This window comes from Crassostrea angulata, chromosome 6 (assembly GCF_025612915.1).
Source record: "Crassostrea angulata isolate pt1a10 chromosome 6, ASM2561291v2, whole genome shotgun sequence".
In the NCBI taxonomy this organism is placed as follows: domain Eukaryota; kingdom Metazoa; phylum Mollusca; class Bivalvia; order Ostreida; family Ostreidae; genus Magallana; species Magallana angulata.
The window spans coordinates 18,867,740-18,891,487 of NC_069116.1; the positions used below are offsets into that span (position 1 = coordinate 18,867,740).

The 23,748-nt window shown below is 33.0% G+C and overlaps 2 protein-coding genes across 7 annotated transcripts; one reads left to right on the plus strand and one right to left on the minus strand.

Annotated features, from left to right (window-relative positions):
* Window positions 1-3,037: 3,037 nt before the first annotated feature.
* LOC128187375 (protein kinase C iota type-like) lies at window positions 3,038-18,529 on the minus strand. Of its 6 annotated transcripts, none has more exons than XM_052857800.1 (20): window positions 18,416-18,529; window positions 16,762-16,837; window positions 16,096-16,217; window positions 15,877-15,966; window positions 15,628-15,678; window positions 15,451-15,536; window positions 15,187-15,321; window positions 14,932-15,025; window positions 14,173-14,213; window positions 13,829-13,858; window positions 12,378-12,395; window positions 10,521-10,685; window positions 10,225-10,322; window positions 9,856-9,992; window positions 9,570-9,655; window positions 8,376-8,463; window positions 6,366-6,491; window positions 5,960-6,039; window positions 5,238-5,443; window positions 3,038-4,915 (listed from the first exon to the last, which is right to left on the minus strand). In XM_052857800.1, exons 2-20 carry the CDS (start codon window positions 16,818-16,820, stop codon window positions 4,828-4,830), a joined length of 1,800 nt encoding a protein of 599 aa, XP_052713760.1. In that variant the 5' UTR covers window positions 16,821-16,837; window positions 18,416-18,529; the 3' UTR covers window positions 3,038-4,827. The 6 variants fall into 6 exon arrangements, with proteins under 6 accessions (XP_052713760.1, XP_052713758.1, XP_052713759.1 ...); XM_052857798.1 differs by lacking the exon at window positions 8,376-8,463 and adding an exon at window positions 8,717-8,804; XM_052857799.1 differs by lacking the exon at window positions 8,376-8,463 and adding an exon at window positions 8,951-9,038.
* A 170-nt stretch (window positions 18,530-18,699) lies between these two features.
* LOC128187376 (F-actin-capping protein subunit beta-like) lies at window positions 18,700-23,412 on the plus strand. The gene is made up of 7 exons (XM_052857804.1): window positions 18,700-18,838; window positions 20,098-20,187; window positions 20,514-20,635; window positions 20,916-21,029; window positions 21,707-21,848; window positions 22,009-22,191; window positions 22,801-23,412. Exons 1-7 carry the CDS (start codon window positions 18,836-18,838, stop codon window positions 22,966-22,968), a joined length of 822 nt encoding a protein of 273 aa, XP_052713764.1. The 5' UTR covers window positions 18,700-18,835; the 3' UTR covers window positions 22,969-23,412.
* The last annotated feature ends 336 nt before the right edge of the window (window positions 23,413-23,748 follow it).

A 23,748-nucleotide genomic window follows, 5' to 3' on the forward strand; every position in this document is an offset into this window, starting at 1 on the left:
TGACCCCAAAGAGAACCGACTTACTGACTGACAGACACAGGCTGAATGATAGGTCTAAAGCATCATATATCCTTCGTAAATTTATTACGTGCATGCCTGGTTTGTGCTTTGAAATAGCGATCCCACATCAAAGATCAGCCTAGGAGATAGTCTTAAGGTGGTATCAGATAGTTTGCAATTTCATTGTTGATGAGAGTGTTAAAAAATATCACCGTTTTAAAATGTAAAAAGTTTTGCAATGTTTAAATCTAAAAAAAATATTAAATTCCAAATCGGTTTCATACTTAAACGATGAAGTTGAAAAAGTTATAAATTTTGCAAGTGGTAATAAAGAAAACAACTAAATAAACTTAACTAACAAACATAACTAAAACTCCTTAATCATTGGCATTTTTGCAAAGACTTCTTCAAAATAATGCATTAATTGAACATGAATATTAACAAGAATACCTTTCTCGATGCTAATTTCATGGTTTCGTTTTACCCTACAAACCCCCCAAAATCGAGAGCTTTCAAAGGCTTTGCCCACTGGATACCATGCACGATTTTGCCCTGAAATAATACAGGTGACCCCCAACTCCACTGCATCTAAAATAATGCCGCATCTCTTCTACATGTACCCTATACAACTAGTTTCTCTTCACACCCTTTGAAAATTTATTAGTAAGATCCGCGCCTGTATCAATACATGGATGCACAAGCACCTGACGTTAAACTTTTTTCTTTTTACAATAAGATTAAAAGGAAATATTTATTATATATAGTAAGGGGAATAATCTCATAATAAAAAGAAATATTTTTAAGGCGACTGAATGTGTACAAATAATACTCAACCCGTGATCAATGGATCGTTGCTTCCTTAATATAAATTTTGAAAAGAATGATAAGAACCTGGTTTTTTTTTTTGAAACTCATGATTAATTATCATTAATGAAAATGTAGATTTTTGCTGACAAGCATGGATGTAACATACATGAGCTCACGCCTCTTTAATGTTGGTGTGAAATAAATGCACAGCTTAATACAAAGCAAAAATTAAAATGACAAAAATAATGAAGCAAGAAAATTGAGTATTATAAAATCTGGAAATTTTCGGTCGATTGGAGACACCCGAGGAGTTCCGTTTGATTTTAACCATGACGTCACAATCATAGTTACGTCACCTATTGTGATATCAACTAACAACACTGTTGACAAATTCATATCCCTGCTGAAAAACAATTATTCATCATGATTGTCACTATGCACCTTGTGTATTTGTCTGTCCAGTGGACTTACAGATGGGTATCCTCCAAAATCCAAGGTATTTCTAACATCACCAGTAAACTAAACAAGATATTGTAAACCATACATAGCTATATTGTTTTTATAATATGATACTTTTGTTAAGATGTATATTTTGGGAAAGAGTTAATATAATGTAATGATTAGTGATTACGAATCTCATGCTGTAACAAAGGGGACAATTATAGGGTGGAAGGCAAAGTTTTATCATATTGGGATCTTTTGGTCAAGTGTCGAGTATAGGCTCTTGATGGCTTATCAAAAGTTACTTTGAGTTTTTCTAAGCTTATTTGTTTAATTTTTCATTTTTAAAGCTATAACATTGATAAACAGGAATTGTCATAATAAACAAAAACTACGTAGAAGTACACAAAAATTCTATGCAAACTATCCACGGTCCAAATGACAAGCCCAGATATAGTGTATTCAGCATGATAAAAGAAATTGGTATTCGTTTTATGACTTGGTAATCGTTGTAGCCAAAGATGGCACCTCATCTCCCGTGGACACTGCACCTGCAGTCACCCAGAGGAGCCGTGTCCCACCCCAGGGTCTACCCCGGACAGCAAACTCCTCCAACACATACTGCGGACTTCGTCGAGGATTCTTGCTGTAAAAGGGAAACAGAATAATTCATCTCATTGTCTCTTTCAATCACGACATTGCCTCGAATTTGTAGGATTATGATCATGTTTTGTCTTCATTTGATAATTTGTTGTACACATTTCTAACACTGAGTAGTGCCTGATTAACGATCTACTGTGAAAGATGTCCCGGGGATGGGGGGGGGGGGTGAGTGTTAGAGTGCTGCTGGATCGTGTGTTCTGAATATCTGTTGTATTCGTCTTGTGCCATTATACAACGAAACGATCCATTCATCCAGTGACGAAAGCAGAGAGGAACACCGGCCAAAAATGTTAATGTCCGAGTCCAAACACTCAATCGATGTTTCTCCGATTGATTTGATATATGACCGAATTTTGATGCATTCGGTCGGAATCAGCAACGTAGTATCTTCGCATTCTCTAAAACGCACAATACAAGCGATGGGGGATACAACAGGAATTGCAACACTGTGGACTTATGCATATACTGTATCCAACAAGATGAAGTCAGCTAAGGGGAATTGGAATTTCCTCTCCTCGTTTAACATTTTCTTTTTTCCTTGCCAGTCCCTCATATCCTTCTCTGCAGCGGCACCCCCCCCCCTCCAACCCCAATATCTCCCGAATGATGTGAATACCAGAAATCACATGACCATGACCTTAAAAACCTTTCTAATATATATATACATTTTATCTCAATATGTTTAATCTAATAAAGCCAGTCACAGAGTTCTTTGAATTTTGTTTTGTTGATGGTGAATTTTTTTCCACGTTTTTACATGCGTGTTCTTGTCTCAAATAATATACTTTGTACACATATTTTTTCACTATCTCATTACAAGTAATTCTTTTTCATAAGATTTGTCTTATCTTTAAATTTTCAGTTGAGGCTTTTTTCATTATTTGAATGACCACCTCCTGTTTTCATTATACAATAACACACACCTTTCCTGAATGCTTTTGCTAACGATATGAAACTTACTAAAAACTCGTTTGACAACCGAATACTAGCTCTGCAATAAGAGGTGTAAAGTGTAAAAAAAACTGGGAAACCAATCGCACACTTCATGGGTCACCCTGAGCACTGTATGGTTGAAGATAGTGCATGCAAAAGTTATGTCTTCTCGAGTCATAATGAAACAGTTCAGTACATGCAAATTGTATTTATTGTACACCATACATCTTAATTTGAAATATCACAACCAATGATAAATTATGCAAAATAGAAAAAAAAATTCAAAATAATTTTAAAATAATCTGGAATGCTTCTGATAGTCCAATTTGCACTTCAGCAAAACTGGCCTTAAAAAAAAAATCAAAACACAAAGTTGTGGGTAGAAAAACTCTCTTCTAAGGAAACTTCTGAAATTGCAATCTAAAGAAAGAAAATGTCACCTTCTAGAAGTAATTAGCATCACTGTGCTCTCTACTTTCTACTCAGTAAAAAAATATTTGATCATTTTAATAAGTTTCATAAGAAAAAAAGATGAAAATCGCAAAAATTCAAATATACAGATGATGAAGTCCGCATTCAACAGAATGTTGTACAATTGAAAGTCACAATACAAATTGATCTCCAAATCAATATGGTAAAGAAAGAAATAACAGGTTTTGTTTTATGGAAGACAGTTGCTGTATTCAATATGAGTGTATAGATTATTAATTTTTTTTTTACTTTCTAAAATAATTTGATTAATCATCAATACCCAATCAAGATATATGAACATTATTCAGACATATTTGACAAAAAAAGATACATTTGTTATAACAATACATGATAAGTAAATGTTGCGTTATTATATATATATTTTTTTTTACTTCACAAATCATTTTTCTCTTCTTAGTGTGTAGTACAAATAGATACCATTATTCAACAGGTGTCAAGAGAGCACAAAATAACAATACATGTTAACGTAACAAAAAATCCAGCACTGCTGACTGACAAGAAATGAATCCATTGCACTTTGGGCTATTTCCACACATAAAAACAAAAAAGACTCCACATCACAAGTTTCAGGCAATCTCAGCACAAAAGGAATGACATCGTGTGACAGAGGAAGAAGTACATGAAATGACCTAGGCTAAACATGATGTTCTATAAACTTGTTTTGAAAATCAGATCTTTTCTATCTATTTTTTTTCACAATCTTTCTTCCCATCATGATATGTTTTTGGTCACTTGGAATATTCCAACCAATTCTCCAATGTTCTTCTAAGGAAAAAAAATGCAAAATAATAAAACTACCCCACAAAAACCATGTTTTTCAAGCTAGTTAATGTACAAATAACTGGTAAACTTCTCTTCGTTGTACAACAATGCCTCTCAAAGACAAGAGTCACAAGACATAGCTTAATACCGATGCCTCTCAAAGACATAGCTAAATACAGTCACAAAATACTTGACAGTTCTTATGGACTAAGACAGAATCACAAAAACTTAAATATAATATACACACGTATTTGTTTGCCCCTTAAATAACATATACATGTAGAACACAATAATGCAAAAAAAAAATGCCCCCTTCCGACCAGAACACCCCCCCCCCCCCCAAAAAAAAAATCACAAAAGTTTCTCCATAACTGTACAATAAAGTTAATATTAGTACATTGTACAGACAGTTCTTTGAGTTAAATTTTGAAAATGTTCAAAAAATGTCGCCATTAACAGTACATGTATCACAAATTGAATAGCATCCTGTGCACACAGTTAAAGGTAAAAAAAAATCTCCAACGACCTCACTTCTTTGGTCATTTACTAATACCATTCACCAACAGTTTGAGGTACAAGTATGCGATTGTCTGGTTCTCCTGGCTCCGGTACACAGCTCCTGTCCGTTAGGTTTGTGCCACTAAAGTGTTGGTTTGTTGTTTGTGTGGGTGTGACTATGGGTGACTAAGTGTCAGTTTATTGTTTGTATAGGTGTGACTAAGGATCAGACTATACACAATCCTCCATCGACATCAGCAGAGGATTGACGTATTCAAAGCCATCAAACTCAGACTGCTCGATTTTGTCAATCACTTTCCTATAAAAAGAAAATGCAGAAGATGTTAACAATCAAATCTAGTGTTCAATATAATGCCTCTAATCTCCACTTAAAATATCCTCCCTCATGTTCAAAATAATGCCCCTTCTCCCAATTTACAACAAAGAAAATTAAATCAAACACAGAAATACAAGTAGAAATTAATAGCAATGCTTTTTTCGGTTTGTCATTTTTTGAAAATATTTAGCCATAATAGAAGCTCTTATACATCACAGATGCCTATATACGGTATGTGAAAATGAGAAGAGCTTAAAACAAGAACTATATAAAAAACAAACAAAAGATAACAGAAGCAACATACGGGTCATCAGGGGTCAGCTGTACTGGTTCATCAGTGAAAGCAGGGTCAAAATGCTCAAGGTCACGATCTGACTTGAGGCTGGGTTTATATGGCGGGGTCACCAACTTCTGTTCCAGCACATCCCACTGAATGGCGCGGAAGAAGGGGTGAGATTGAATGTCATTAAACCCAGAGTCGTGATGGCATCCAAGTCTCTCTGAAGGATTCTGTAAGGTTAAGTAAAGGGAATTGGTATTTTTTCTAATTCAAAAATCTTGCAATGATAGGTCATTGTCATTTTTGTAGAGTTAACAAATATTTCTAAAAAGGGTACAGCAAAACACTTATTATGAATATCCATGCAAAATTCATACAAAAATTTATTTAAAATTAATGTATATAATGAATATAGTTATAATGAGTTTACTGCTAAGATAAGTATATATTTCATCCCAAAAAAAATTTGAACAGATGCTCTTGTAAAACATATTTCCTTAATTTTCTATAAAGGTATGACAACTAATAATGTAATGAAGATTTTTTTTTTTGCTCTTTAGCATTCCTTTAAAATGATCATCTTTTCCTGTGTCCAACAAAAATTACTTTATGATAATTTATTCTCTTCAGCATAAAATTGTAATTTCTTTTTTTTCTTTACAACAGAGAAGCTTAAAATCATAGTACAAAGGAGAATACAAGTAATTCCTGTGTTTCTACGGTCACACTGACACAGGACAGAGTACCTTGTTGAGGAATCCTTTCAGGATGGAAGCAGCCTTCACTGAAAGCGACCGGGGTATTCTAATAGTTTTCTCCAAGATGACTGAAAAAAGGACAAAAAATTTAAAAAATGACAAACTTTTATGATGCTACTTTTGTTAACTGCTGTAACTGCAACACTTTTTAAGTGATTTATTGTTAGAGTGGTTTTTCAGTGGTGTAAATATCATAGAAATTTTTATTCCATTTTCTATCTTTTCACGGAACCATTGGTTATTATGCTAATAAATGTTAACTACGTGTATTATAAATAAAAACTTAACAAAAGCCACATTGACAATCAACGGTTTTCCTGCTTAACACACTAAATTAAAGCTTGCAAAAAATGTTGCATGTAATGTTGCTTATAATGTTACAATAAGAACTTACTTTGGAATAAGTAGTCCTCTGAGTTTTGGTCTGGATTTTCTGCTCCACCGACCACATCGAATGGTGACCGACCTGCCAGCATCTCAAACATGAGCACCCCTAGTGCCCACCAGTCCACGCTGAAATCTGTGTCAAGCACAAAGTCACAGTCAATCAAACGCAGGTCTTATTTAAGTTTACATTAACTACAGTGTTTGCACATTTCTCACAATGCATAAATGTGTTTTTGATTTCTTCATGAAAAGTTATTTTAATTTGATCATAAGTCCTTCATACAATATAAATGAAAAATATAAATTTAGTGCTACATCTAGTTGAATTATAGTTTTATATTTCAATACAAATGCAAACATTCTAATAAAAGCTAAAAATCAATATTACATATGAAATCTCATACATTGTATTACAAAGATTTACATAGAACTGTCGTAATACTGCCTTATTAATGAATATTATTTTAAGTAAAACAGTAGCATGTGCTTCGTTCATATTATCAAAATGATGAGTTCTGTTCAATGTGCAAAGGTTGCATATTGGACATTTATTTGTAATCTCATATTTTGATGCAAGTTAGTACATGTACTGCCATAATTAGCAGCAATTCATTAACTCCAATAAATTTCAAAATCTAACATGAATTTGAGCTGAACTTTTATTATCGATAACAGATTAAACAGCAATGTATATTAGCCGTTGGTATTGAAAATAAATGGGAATTTCCATTCATTTGACTATACTTGAATAATTTTGCATTGCAATATGCAATCACATGAATGAGGCCTAAAACTACACACATAAATCATATAAAATAACATTTGGAAATGTGGACTAGCTACTATATTGGGTGATTGCATCCTTCTGTGAAATGGCGATGAAAATAAATCACTGGGGTACTGAGGTGTTCAATATTTTATCTTCAATAGGTTGTGCAATTCGAGGCAAAGTAGCACAATGCATCGGTGAGCAAATTCAATCAAATCAATCAATACTCTAAGTTATAACATATCTTTATACAAATATGAAGCAATGAACTTTAGTTACTATCTGTATATCAAAATAAAATACAAAGATCTACAATAAATTTAACATTATTCAATACATTTACTTTTATAAAATTCATTCATAAAGAGGAGGCGATTCTCGAACACAAACATTCTACTGAACATTACACTACATGTACTCATTCCATGACCCCTGACCCATGCATCACAACACTCAGTGATAAATGTCCATGCTTTTCTTGCTTTTCTAATACTTAGCTCAGAAATAGTGTTAATATGCATGGTTAAAGAAATTTCCCAAAATGACCACCCAATTTATTTTAGAAAGTTGTTCATAAACATTTAAATGTATATCCATGCCAGTTTTTAGTTAAAACAATTATCCATACATATATATAAAATATATGTATATAATGTCATTTGGAATTATCTATTAGTGGTTAATAATAAAAATACCCCATTATTCTGATACATTAAATAATATTCATATGAAATAAATCCTAGAATATGGATATTTCTTCCATCTTTACATTTTCCATAATACTGCATGCCTGACTTGTACTGGGGTATGGTTCAAACTCGATGCCACAAGCAGTGCAATGACCCAGATCATTCTTCAAGTTTCAACCAGAATGTTATTAGTGTATCTTTTCTTTTGTTTAAATAAATCCAATGCCTGTTAATTCTAGCTGGGATGTATAAATTAACAGGATCTGAAACTATTACAAGTGCCATGATATTTTGAGGTACATGAATTGGTTTAATTCAATATCAAATTTCTATTTGATTTTCATTTTCAAATAGGAATGTCCTTGATTTTATAAATTTTTAAAATTGATGGAAAAAGGAAAGAGCTTAGTTTGATCTCTCTCTAAATGCTCAATCCTCTTTTACTGTAAATGAATAAAAATATTGTTTAAGTAAATGTATAAGTAAAGATCACTATTTTCACTTGAATAATGATCTGGTTCTAATTCATGACCAAAGCACGGAGTTTTCTTAACAATACCATAGTCCTCTCCACGGAGAACCTCGGGGGCGATATAATTGGGAGTTCCACAAAACGTATTGGTTTTGTCTCCACTCCATAGCCCTTCCTGTTAAGGTGAGAAAACACATTACAAAAAGCAAGAAAAGAGGAAAAATCCAGGAGGTGCCCCATGGGGGAAAACTTGAAACTAAACTACCATGATAACAAAACCATATTTCAAAACTGCAAACATTATCACAATACTGCTTTCTTTTCAGTTTTTTTGTTTGTTTTGAAATATGTTTCAATACTACATGATAGTTATTCATTTCCCCTCAATGGGCCCCTGGATTGTTGTTAGATGTTAGTAAAAAGCTTACCATAATCCTCCCCTCGGAGGATTTCTGGGGCTATATAATTAGGGGTTCCACAAAATGTACTGGTGGTGTCTCCAGCCCACAGGCCCTCCTATGGGAACAGGCAGAAAAAAGCCATATTAATCACCCCCTACCACTATATCCAGTAGGAAGGACCCAGGAGTTGTCCCCCTTTACCAGGGGAGAGAACTGACCCAAGCCCAGACCTACAGGGCACTAAGCCAACACAGAACATACCATAGTCATGTCCTTGTAAAATTTCTGGAGCTATATAATTAGGCGTCCCACAAAATGTTGATGTTGTGTCACCTGGTCGCAATCCGTCCTTTATTTATCATGAAATATACAACACACAGTGTACATGTTAAGCTCCCCCCGACAAATAACCTTAACCTTCCACCCTTGGGTCAAAATCTCAAAAAGTACATGTACTTTAAATCAACAGTAGTTTATCATCGAGATCATGTTTTAAAAAAAAAAAAAAGAAATGAAAATGTCAGTTTCTAAAGAAAATAAACCACCATGTTATTGATTTGGATACATATTAGCTTGTCCATGTAATTTATCCATTTTAAAAGTTATTTATAAAGCTTTTTTGTATATTTTGGTTCTATAAATTGACAAATTCTTTCAAAAGTTTTTGATGTAGGTTATTTTCACACACATTTAGCACTGACCCTGTAAAGAAGAGATTTCATGACAAAACAAAGAAATCATTCTTTAAATTACATAATAAAAGACTTCAAATTAAATTACCACATCATATCAGCCTGATCAATAAAACTTTAATACAAGAAACATGATACCCCTAGAATTGAGGACCCCAGATTTCTACACCTGGCCACCGGTTTCTTACCTTACACATGCCGTAGTCAGTCAGTTTGATGTGACCTTCGTGGTCCAGTAGCACATTGTCCAGTTTCAGATCTCTGTACACAATGCCTGTGAACAAAACACAAAAACAACTATATAAACTCTGTTGCATGTAACTGAAACAGAAAGTAATTTTATCTTTTTACAATTTGCTATCTTTGGGCCTCATGTGCCGGCAGGCATTAAGAGGTAAGCTGAGTTGAGGTAATTTGCTATCTAACTTTGTAAAACACAACTCTAACACTCAATCATTGAAAAGATGCAAAAACCTCTTTCATGGAGGAAATTGAGAGCCAGGCAGATTTCGGCCGAGTAGAAGCGAGCATGCTCCTCATGTAACTTCCTCTGTCTCTGCATGTGAAACATCAAGTCTCCTCCACTCACAAACTCGATCACAAAGAACAGTCTGGAAAAAGAAGCCATAAATGTAACAATTACTGAACACAGACAGTTACACACCATCAGAAAACATGCATGGTCACATACATGTATATTGTGCATATCATAAATGGGGGGGGGGGGCTGTTCTTGCAGTAGAGATATCATTATAGTTATGAGATGTGAAAAGTCTACAATCTGAAGTGTTCTTTCATATTAAGTACAATTCCAGCTTGAGTTTAAACTATTTTTAAAAGTACCTGCTGGGGGTCTGGAAACAAGAATGAAGCCCCACAAGGAAGGGGTAGTTGGTGGCTGTCTCAAACACGTGCTTCTCTGTCTGCACCCAGTCTATATCCTAAAATAAACAAAAGTCTCCACTAAATAAAACTATGATGACTTAATAACATGACAAGGGTCATCTTCACAACATCAAGGTTTTGTGATTACGGAACTCCACAAGGGTTAAAACAACTAATTACTTGAGTTAATAATGACGTAAAGAACTGCACACAATTATGACCCCATTGTTAGAGCTGTTAGCTCCGAGTCCTACCTCATCCTCATTTACAAGCTCCTTTTTGATGACCTTCATTGCGTAGACTCGTTTGGTACGTTTCTGTTCCACCATCAGGACTTTGGCGTAGCTCCCACGACCTATGACCCGGAGCAGTTCAAACTGATCCAATGTCACCTGTTGAGAGTCTGTTCCATTGGATGTCTGAAATGCAGGAATTGTTGTATTTTAAAGCAAAATACGTTATCAATTACTGTTAAGGCTGGGCAATCAAGTCTCAGATTTTTTTAAAACACAGTGTATTGAAACAACGACTCTTGTTGACATCATGTATGAAATGTTACGTTTCTTGATTTAAGCATTAGATGGATTCATTGTAGATTAAAGTAGATAAAGTTAAAAGTGTATTAAGTACAGGACATTTTGTAATAGGCCTATAATTGATTTTTCTGTATTAAAGTTATTTTTCTAAAACATCTTAAAAAAACCAAATCAAAATTCTAGAGAGAGGTGTACTTGTTCAAGGAAGTGCTGCATAAAATCACTTATATACAGTGCAATTCAACTTTCATCAAACTTCTTCTTCTATCATATTGTGTTGTTTTGACTGTGGGACATTAATCAATGGTTACACAGGATAATATTGAATATATCTCCAGCCAATATCCGTTTTCTGATTAACATGTGAGCACCTAAAACAGGTAAAGCAGTGATGCATGACAATGGAATGATGGACATCCAGGGTTTGCTTTGTATATGGAAATTCTTACATGAATGCATTTTAACATATATTCTTTACATTGAGGTTTTCTATATGCTGGGTATTTTTTTTTAATTAATGATCATCTTCAGAAACCCACAATCAGTCATGCATATCCCCACTGAAAAAATTTTCTCAGTTTTATGAATGATTCCTGCCCTATTTTACCGGTAGTTGACTCCTTCCCAATTTTGTGAGAAAAATTTAACCAATAAAGCATTCTCATAATCACTAACATAATCTTTTAACATGATATTCATTTTCATACCTCTTGAATCATAATTAGATTCCCCTACTCTATGTGGACTGAGAGTTACTCAGTAATGAATACTAATGAAACCAAGGAAAGTTCACTAAGTTGGTCCATGGTCAGCAAGCAATCAAAAGAATGATCAAGGGTTTCCACAAGGATTTGTATAGATATTTAGCAAATAGTTTATAAAGAGGAGGGATTCAATATTTGTGCAAAAAGTTCTGCATGAAAAGAAAACATGCTTTGCTTTTAAATTATTGCATGGATTAAGGAATCTATCATGATTTTATTTCTAATTTCTGAAGCTGTTGTTGTTATGAATCAGAGTAAATTTGACAGAAATTTGGGAGTTTTGACTGAAAAAAAAAACTATAACTTTTTATTCCATACGACAACTTGAATTTTCACAATTAAAATGTGCATTTAGACATTTTAATCCTTACAGTTACATTCTTGGTGTTTATATATTGAATGCACATGTAAAATGAATTTAAAATGAAAAACACAATTGCAAACACATTTCACACAGATCCAGAGAAAAACTTAGGCATTGAACAGAAATCAATTTCTTTGCATTAACTCCAGGTTGTGCAGTAATCAATTTAAAATAAAAAATTCTATTTTAAAATAAAAACAATAGAGACAAGAAACAAAAATAAAGTGATGATATTTAGCACAATGGAGATTTTTTTTTAATATAAAAGCAAAAAAAAATCATTAACACTGCAGTACATTAAATATTGAATAGAAATGTGAATGTTTAAAGGAAATTGAAGTCAAGCAACAGATATGATATTTTCTGGATCGACACAGAGCATGGTGACAGTGAGGATGCAATTGCCACTGTAGCATCAATATCACTTTTTAGAACAGTTAGTTTTACCTGAACTGCTGGTTGGGCCTGATTGTGGATGAAAAATTACATTCACACATTACACTACCTTACACACATACATTAAATCAAGTACAGCATACTGACATAAAAAGTAAATACATGTACTGAGGTTAATTTTTAACATAAGTTCAATGTCATTTCAACAGATATTTCAACAAACTAAAATGAAGAAGTTTAACCTAGGAGTGATTCACAAAGTGAAGATTTAGAGTGTCGATAAGTCCAATCCTTTAGGGTAGAAATTAACATTTACAGAAGGTAGAGAAGAAAATATGTCATTAAAGAATAACCTAAGAAATGAACCACATTTCTAAGACTGAAAAAAAAAGCTGAGAGTAGATGCGATCAGACAACAGAATTACAACATTTTTTAGCACAAAATCTATGTGTTTGTGGCACTTTTGTTTTCTTCAGTCACTAAAGCTCTTTGTTTTTCTCAGTCTCTGAAGCTCTTGGGAGTGGAATCAACATGGTGTAATGAAGTGTGTACAGAAAAGACAGCTGTATAAATACAACGACTAAGAGCACACTGAAGTTAACATAAGTCTGAAAGAAATTTTGCATACAGAAATGTACTATACAACTAGTATTTCATAATTTGGTTTACTCTTCAAAAATAGTATAAATTCAGATTAAGTGTATGTTAATTTCTAACCAAAGATTCTCTCATTGATAAAAATAATGAATTGAAATCTATTCCATCAGTCATTTAATAATTGATTCTTTCTTAACCTTTAAGCAACTTAAACTACTTCAAATACCAAAATTTCTTTCCAGCAAGTTTCCAAATTCCTGGTATATTACAATTGTTTCCTTGTTGAGTTCCTTTAATTTTTTTTATATAACCCTAATATGCCGGCCCTATTAACATCCTAAAAATGTTTTTCTTCTTAATTTCCCTCTAGGAAGTTGGAGCAACTGGGGTTTGTTTCCATTAAAGCACCGATATATATTTCCACATTCCAAAATAGATAACAACTAGTGATGAAATATGCAAGATATTGAAAACCTTCCACGCACTTCTGGTATAGATAAAACAGAATAAAACTAATGGGCATGGGGAAAAAGTAAGTATCCTATAAAAATATCAACTGATTCTCATGAGATAAAATAATGGAAATTGCCACTTAATAACAAAGTACTTGTATGGCTGTAAATACATGTACATCCATATTGCATGACTTTTCAAATTTCCCATGCATTATAGCACACACAACAGAATTCTTAAAGACAAGCACATAGCGTAAACCGGTAAATTTTATAAGATCTGGCAAAACCATTGCAAATCGGTCCATTTTCTGAAGCATCATAAATGGCATAGCTCTTCTTGACTTTACACACATGACATACAGTGACAGACTAAAATCTATAATGCTCAGTATCAGTTTCCATTCATTCCGACAACATATACCAGAGAGAATACAAATGTCCGTCTTTACCTCAGTGTCAACTTCACTTTCCTCAGTCAACTGTGGGTCAATAAATGCTCATGTACAATAAATGTGTATCAAAGTATCAGGGAAACTCTCACAATAGGGCTGCTTGTCTGCAGCCTTGTTCTTTGAGAAATCTTTACAATTACATATAAATATGGCAGATTACAGGATAATGCATGCTTCCTTGTAGTTTTGATGTTCATGATGATGTTTTATCTATTTAAAAGACCCTATCTCTTATTAAGATAAAAATAAAAATAAACAACTTCATGTAAGTTTCTTCTGCTAAATATAGGTTTTATCATATGATTTTTATCTAGTATTTTTCATATCAAAATAATAAATACCTCTTTTCCTCCTATTTCTATTGAGGTTCCATTCTCTGAAACTGTAAACAGAATGCTACATTGCTCATTTCAGATATCTCTAATCTGGTAACTTCAAAATGTCAGATGAAAATTAACATAGAGAAAATCAATCTACAGCATTGATATATAAAATGTATGTTTTGGACACAAAGGACTATGTGCGGTTTGGTCAAATATCTGCCCCCGATTTCAACCAATTTTTAAATAGTATCGTATAAGAATGAAATCTTCACAAATCATTGTAAAGAGGATGCCTATAACTTTAATCTTGATTTTAGTCATTATTGCTCACTCGCTTTTTATCTATGACGTCATCTAAATGACATAATTCCCGCAAAGTTGCAAACAAATGAAGATATTCTCATTTTTGCTCTATATTTTGCATTCGGAAGTATAGAGCGCAGGTCTGCTCAAGTGCAATTTTAACATATGTTTTACTTCAGATAGTTATACATATTATACTAAAAAATGGTACTTGAGCAAGCCTGCGCTCGATGTTTCCCAGTCGAAAAACCATCGGAAAACACCCATATTTTGCTACAAAACATCAATTTATCAAAATAATGCAATATTCATGACGTCATTTCGACGTTATGACGTCACTGTGGTGATAACCTTTTACATCTTTATTTCCAATATGATTTTAACTATCTTTCATCTTATTTTAAAGCTCTTTCTAAGACTTTGATTTTGGGGGGCAAAAATTGCATAAAACCGCACTTAGTCCTTTATACATACATTTTGGGTGTCCATTGGATTCCTTTAAGGACATGTCCCTCAGATCTGGTATTGATTGTTTGACATCATCTCTAGGCTCTGGCTTAGCTCCAGTCTGAAAGTTGTATTAAAGACAAATATATACAGCATCTTCTGCTACAAAAATACACATAGTACACGTCTATGAGCCAAACTGTCAAAAAAAGGACAGTAATTTCATTGCTTTTATCTGTTTTATATTGTATTGAAGTGTCACATGGGTTGTAAGGATCTTACAATGACTGGGGCTCCACAGACCACTTTCAGGAATTTGTGACACCTCTTGTGGACAGCAATTTTACACTGAATACACTTGAATCCCTGTCGACCGAGACCCCAGATTCTGTCTGAGCAGAAGGAGCAGAAAGCTTTCTGCAAAAGAACAAAGTACTTTGTCGTACAACCATGTCAATAGTAAATATCTTTTAATCATGGCAGACTTAAATGAGGCAACGAGTCCTTTTCAACCGTTGTAGTAACTGAACATGAGCCAGTATTTACCTTTGAGAAACGTTTGGCTTGAAAGAGGTGTCCATTGATCCTGTACAACTTTCTCCATCTTCTTGCACCTTTTCTGTACATGTTACCTACAGATATAAGAAACCAATCAGTGTACATAACATGTACAGATCCACTGGAACATGCATGTACACTAGATCTCATGAAATCCAGCCTTACGATCTTCTCCTCGACAAGGCATTCCAGGACGCTCTGGCACATTTGGAAAAACTGAAAGAAAGAAACAAATAGTGTTTAGAATCTAAGTCTATGTCAAGGTTTTCACACCTTTGTATATAAACACGGCACCAGAATACCGTTACCAGCTGGTTATTTCAACAAACAGGAAATTAATTGTAAAAAAAACAAAGCATTTGAAATACACATAGGCTGAACAAAAAAGTTGACAGATGTAAATACTAAACATACCATGGAGAGCCAGTTCGGAGTCTTTGTTCAGATCATACAGACGAATGGCCTCGTTCAGCTCTGTCTGGGACGATATCGTGCAGGGGTCACCTGTATCAGAAAATGGCCTCACATTCATAAAGCAGGATTTAATTGTCATATAGATTAGGATTCTTAAGACACACCAAATATTTTTAAAACATTGAACATCAAACTTTTTTTCCTCTGAAATTGACAAACCTTCCTCATCAAGCCACTTGACCGTGAAAAGCTGTTGATCATCAAATTTACAAATGTCCTTTATCTCAGAGCAGAAATCTTCATAGGATATTTCTGGACCTATGCTTGTTATGAGTATGTCCCTACAAACATCATCATGAATTTGTTTATAATTTATACTGAAAAATAAATTCCTATTTGCATAAATATTTACACATTTTCGTTCATTTTTTTAAACCATTTAAAATAATACAAGCCATTACAAGGGACCCTGCAATTACTTCATTTACATTATCTATAGTAAGAAAACTTCATTCAATAAAAATATTGAACCTAGATCACAGCAATGAATATGTACGACAAGAATTTAGACATAAATACACAGTGTAAATCTTTTTTTTATTTGACAAGCAGAAAAAAATCCAAGTTGAGATAAAAATGAGTAAAAAAAAGAGAGAAATTACATAAGTAATTGCCATTTTGCAGCAGTTGCTCACAAAATTTCACCAAAAAAATTACCTGTTAATTTTGAAACATAAGGTTTGAAAGTCTCAGTAAATATTTGATTTACACAGAAAAGATTTAACTCAAAGAAAATACTTTTGCATAGTGAACCTGACAATAATTTAATAATCCAGACAGCACCAAATTTTGTCCTACAGCACTAAAATAGGTCTGAGCACTTACCCATTGTACCCCACCTTCATCCGCACTGCATCATGATCCTCTGTCTCTTGTATTGGCATTTTGGCAAGATGTTTGTCTGCGAAATGATGATGAAGAAATAATGTTGCAGCAAGGGAAAGGAGCAGTATTGATTTTTATTACTTAAGAGAACTAGTGAGGGTAGTTAAATGAAATGGCCCTGAAAACCTGTTATGTAGAAGGCACAAACTTAATTATAAGCTACACTTCTGACAAAAATTTGCTGACACAGCATATTGTGCAGCTGTCATACTGTTGCTAGAATCTCTATGGAATTAATAGGTCATGCTGGATAAACCACAAGAATTTCTCTATTTTTTGCATCTAAATCATAACTTCATTATTCATGTACATTTTATGCATCCATGTATGTAAAACTTTAATGTTAAGGATTTCAAAAATATCAACTGAACACATGAATATTTTATGAATAATCTTTTAGTTTTCCATATATTTGTACATTCTTTTGTTAATAAGATGTTAAAATAGGCTTGTTGAACATGTCTTTTGTTTCCCAACTACCAGGTATAAGTAAAGCTGCAGAGCATGCTTTTGAATTTGAATATTGTGTTTTGATTTGTTCTTGTAGAATATCATTAAACCATTTGATCTCAAAATGAACATTATAATATACACAGATGTATATACTTTTTAAGGTAGCAAATTCATGGAACATTGTATAGTTATTTAGCCAACCACACCTTTAGGCTTACAATAACAAACTCCCAAAATATCATGCAAACAATCATCAAGTGTGCATCCGGTCAAGTTATATTTCTAAGAAACTACTAATCATAAGACTTTAAACATACATACTATTACAAACTAATTGAAACTACAGCCTCTATGTTATTTCCACAAGCTTGAATAATTATGCAAATTTATAACCAAGGTACGAATAATTATTAAGCATTTAACCAAGAGTTTATTTTATTTCTACCTATGTTTATATACAATATGACATAATGTGGCACAGTTTATGTGTGTATTATTTCTTGATCAATTAAAACTAAAGCTATATAAGCATTGAGAGCACGAACTCCATGGACATGCACGTACTGACCCCCCTCCCCCCTTCCAAAAAAAAAAGGTTGTAGGTACCAACCCTCATGTACTAGTATATATGAAAAATTGGCTGTTCCTTCTGTTTAACATTTTAATAGACAATGATAATGAGTAACATATTTTTGTCACATTATAGGATAACTTATTAACAGATGTATATCTTTAATATAAAGATTAAAATGCTTTTTTGGTGCTTTTTAAAAAAAACCCAAGGATTCAGGGATTCTTTTACAAATCACAAATACACCTGAAAGAATTTCAATACACAAATGTTCTACCACACCCTAGTACCCTGTACCTTCATATACTTTAACTACTAAGTTGAGTCATGCTAATTAATTAATAGACAATCAAAATCAATAACACAATTAAAAGGATCGATTTAATTAATCATTTGGCTTTTTACCTAATTTTTGGTTTAGTTTTGTTGAACCAAATTTTTTCATGTTCAACATGACAATATAATCCAAACAGATGCATTGCTACCTTTGTAACTTTCGGCTTGTTTTAACCCAATATGTCTTGTTTAAATAAAGATATACACTTAAAGCATAACTCTTTAACAACATACTTATATATCGAAGCTAAATAGGTCAAGTAATGAGCTCGATTCACACCACAATCCTCACTGCTTACTCAGTTCCTCCATGTTTACAATCTAAACCGGAAATCACGTGACTTATACTTATGACAATGCAAAAGATCTCATTCGCTTACAAATAGTAAGTTGTGTATTGAATTTGAGAATTTATTGTATAATGTATAAAATTGTGTTTTATCCATCTTGTCCGATTCGTATTTATGACAACATGAATATCAGAATTAAAAATTTAATCCATGGCGGGAAATAACTATCACATATTTCGTGAAACAATTCATTTCATTGGATACTGATCGATATAGCATTCTAACCTCCATTCCGGAAGTTAGCGAAGATCTCAAATTGATTTCTTCCTGAACTTTAACTTGTCCAGCCTCAACAGGAACCAACATGGTTTGTTTTTCTTTGCAATACTAACTAACGATATATTAAGAATTTTATGACCAATAATCTATTTGCTGTCAGCGTAAAAATTATTCTTTAGGGGGATTTAATGTTAGAAAAGAGTTATGGGGTGGTTTGCACTGGCATATTTTAAACGCCCTTTTTCATTATACAAAATGAAAACAGAGAAGAAAATTACCAAGAATTCAAGCAATGAATTCACATTTCTTATAATGATAATTTTCCCCCTGTGGTACTGTGTGTGCTTACACCATGAAGTCTCTTACAGAGTATATTGGGGGTGTTTTAGTTTCATTTCCTGTATTGGTCTTCATTTATGCCCATATTTGGTCATGATAATTTGACAGAGTTACACAGTTGAAAAACTATTATGTTGATACAAAAATTATTTCGTAAATAGCTAGCATTTTAAATCTCAATAATTTTTAGCCAACTGTCATGTATTTTTAAGTTTATGATATTTATGGGGTATTTTTAATATTCTCACATGTACATGTTATCAACCGGGAGAGCTTTGCTGCCACTGGCCCAAAGGGCCCATGAGAGGACTTTGCCTTTTTAAGATATCTTTCTAGACTATATATGTCAACTCTTCTTAATTCTATCATTTAATTAAGAAGATGTGCTTTGAAAAAAAAAACACTTTGAGATTTTATATTTATGTGTACCCAGTGTATGTCAACTTAGGAATAGAGAGTGTTTTCAGCAATTGCTTTTTTAGAAATCACTTTTGATATACATACACTAGACAGTGCCATAATTGCCAGCTTATTTTTGTTGGCTGGTTGCTAGTAAAATAGGAAGAGGAGATATAATTGTAATTTATTAAAATTATTGTGATCAGTTGTCACAGCAAAAGTAATACCACTTGAAAATGTGTAACATCTACCAGTCCAACATGGCTAAAAATCTTAGTGAATAGACACTTGTTGATATCTGCTTCAATCATTTTGAAAGGATTGGTAAATATTTTAATATATTTATCTTCCATTTGGGTAGTCCCCTATTAAGGCCTTTATATTTCAAAATGGACATTATGCACTCCTCTATAGATATTTTTGGAACCTGATGACCAAATATAGACCTCACTTACTTAAATATTGCTAGAGGTAGATTGAGTTAGAATGCAATAGAGCAAATCATGGCACACTGGACTAATACAATTTTATCCTATTGGTTAGGCTTGACTAATAACTGAGGTACGAGTTGTTGACTTATCAGCTTTATGTCTTTTATTTCAATTGTAGTCTGACCAACAGCTGGATTGCGCTTTAGATTTGATGAGAAGACTTCCACCACAACAGATAGAAAAGAATTTGACAGATTTAATTGATCTTGTAAGTTTCCTTTTTTAAAGTTTCTCATCTTAGTTGTGTGCTCACACTTAATAGAGAGTATGAACACTTATTTATGAATGAACACTTATTTAAAATGGTTTGTTTTTATACTATAGTGTCTGAGCATTTACTTACAAATTGCATCATTGCAGCTCATATAATATTTATGACAGAAAAAAATGTTTCTGGCCTTATGAAATATTATATAAAAAGAGGTGAATTTGTTTAGAATGAATGCATAAACTTAAGGTACTTCTTTATTAAAAATCTATTACAAATTTGAACGAATGGACCTTTGTTGATGGACTAAGTTTTACTTTAACCAGGTTCCAACTCTTTGTGAAGATTTGCTTTCATCTGTTGACCAACCCCTTAAAATTGCCAGAGACAAACAACTTGGGAAAGATTATTTATTATGTGATTACAACAGAGATGGAGACTCATACAGGTAGTGTAAAAAAAAATCCCCAAGAACAAGTGCACAAATTTATCTTTATGTAAACGATTACAAATAATGATAAATATTATAAACCCAGGCTGCCATAGAATTAAATATGTATGAATTACACTAATACAGATTAAAAAACAAACATTTGATGATTTTAATACACATATTCAATAAAAAAAAATCTCAAAGGCTATACTTGTATTAGTGTATACCGGTATGTATAACTTTTTGAAAAAGACCCATTTAAATGTATTTCAGCTATAACGATTGTTTATTTTAGGTCTCCCTGGAGCAATACCTACGATCCTCCCTTGGATGATGGAACCCTGCCTTCGGATAGACTGAGAAAACTGGAGATCGATGCCAATACTGCCTTTGATCAGTACAGAGAAATGTTAGTTTTACTCTGGTTTATAAAAGAAAAAAGGAGATACTAGTGTATTGTTTTGCACATGTCAGTCTGTTAGATTGTACTTTTTGCTGCATGAACAGACATTGATCTTGGTACACTGTTACTTTGAAGAAAGAGACAATCTATTGCATCATTTATTATAGACTCCCATTGATTTTGAGGTCAGAAGGTCAAAGGTGAAGGGTCAGTCTATTCAAGACAAAAGAACAAGAATCTTTAGCTTGAAATTAAGACTATTCAGTAGTTTTTGTTTTTAGAAAAAATATCCATATGTATATGAATATATTGTAAAAGGTACATTTTACACCGAACAAGTCAGTAGCAATGAATTTTGGTTTTTTTTTTGCTGATATGTGCTTAAATGAAAAGAATCTTTTAAAGAAGTCATAAATTTGTGCATAGAATATTTAAATGCAGGTAGATGTTTCATGGTTGTCACATTACTGAACCAAAAAAAATACAACTTTGTGTATACACCTAATGATCCTATAGTTTAGATAAAGATATAGTTTAATTATTTTAGGTTGATATTTGGAATTTTAAAAAACCATCCAGTTGTGAACTTTAATCACTTTTTTCAATTAAATAAATTTTGATTTCCTCATTGGCTTCAAGAACTGCATGTACATAAGGATAGTGATTTATCCTCTCTTCGATAGGTACTTTGAAGGAGGAGTTTCCTCTGTATACTTATGGGATTTAGACCATGGATTTGCTGGAGTTATATTAATAAAAAAGGCAGGTGATGGATCCAAGAAAATTAAGGGCTGCTGGGACTCAATTCATGTTGTGGAAGTTCAGGTAAGTCACAAATCCCAGCAATATCTTTAATAAGCACTGACAGAGTTACTGTCCTTTACATCCATATAAATCATAATGAACTTTAGTGCCACTTTGCAAGATATAGCAAATTGTTCTTATTTGTTGAAATTGACTATGGAATGACATAACTGTCTTTCAGGAGAAATCCAGTGGACGAAGTGCCCACTATAAGTTAACCTCCACGGTTATGCTATGGCTACAGACCAGCAAGGATGCCTCAGGAGTGATGAACCTGGGAGGGAGTTTGACCCGCCAGGTGGAGCAGGATGCCACAGTCAGCGACGCCTCCCCCCATATCGTCAATATCGGCAAAATGGTGGAGGTGAGATCTTATATACAGTTTGTTGTAACTACAAGTATATGATGCTTCTCTGCTTTTCTTGTTTGATTATATCTACTAGTATGCCTCTGTACTTATGACAGGTTAATGTTTTTAAGAAAATGATTTTTCAAAGAGATTCTACATGTTTACAGTAAATCCTTTATAAGAAGTTATATTTACCAAGGACCAACCTAGGGCAAAATCACTACTCTTTAACAGAAAAATAGGGAGAAATTTTAGAAATCAGGGAGATATATTTATATATGTACAGTTAAACTTCCAAATATCGAACACTGATATCTCGAATACAATGGATATGTCAAAGTGATTTGAAAGTTCCGACCACTTAATTTTTAAAGTATTTTACCCTCAATATCTCGAATACTTGCATATCTCGAAGTTTTTAAACAGTCCCATCGATTTTGAGATTCAAAGTTTGACTGTATATCTATATACTAGTACATGTATTTATAACCACTAAATATAAGAGGGTCCCTAGTAATTAATAACAACAGGGGTTAACTGAGGCTGTGAAAACATCATTTGAATTAGATAATTAATGACCAATATTTCTCATCAATGTATTCTTATGAAATAATTTTATTGCAGGATATGGAAAACAAAATTAGGAACACATTGAATGAGATTTACTTTGGTAAAACCCGAGACATAGTCTATGGCCTTCGCTCATTCATTCCCCTAGGAGACATGAAGAAACAAGATGCACTCCGAAATGACCTGGCAGCAGCATTATCAAAGAGAAGTGCAGCACAATAATAGACTTTTAGTAATACACAGAACAACAGTGAGCACATTTACGATGGCTGATCATGTTTTCATCTTAACACCTTTTTTTTCATCGAGGGTGCATATGTACAAGTCTCCCGGCATAGGACGCAAGTTCATTTACTGTAAATACGTGATATTTATCGACTCGATATGCAAGAATGTTGGCGGGATCAACAGAAATTATGAACGAAGCAAGCCATTTTTTCTTTCAGTGCTATACTAGAAATCTTTTAAAATGAAAATATGTATTCTGCTGTTTATATATTTGAATGTTGATTTATGTCTACAGAACCCTAAGATACACATAAGAGTTAATCCAGCAAAGCCATTCCTAACACAAATTCTGAAGTTGAGATTTTATTTGAATTTAGAACATCTCTTCTGTTTATTGAATGTGTTATACATTATACAAGTAAATGCATTTTTATACAATGATGCCTTATGTTGTTTATGTTTAAAATACAAGAACTAGAATTTATTTACATTCCAAATATTGAAAAGAACTGAAAGTTATTTTCAAATACAATTATAATTTTTATTTACGTTGAATGTACAAACAGTCAATCACTTTTCTTCATTATGATTTTCATATTTCATAGCATCATGTCAAGCCTTATGCCTTGAGGATTGCTATGATAATTACATGTATTGGAATTGCATTGAAAACTATGCGTTGATACCATGGTATCCAAATGAAAATGATATTTACCTCAGAAAGAAAAGCAAAGGTTTAATACTACACATTATTGTGTCCATTCATTTTTATCT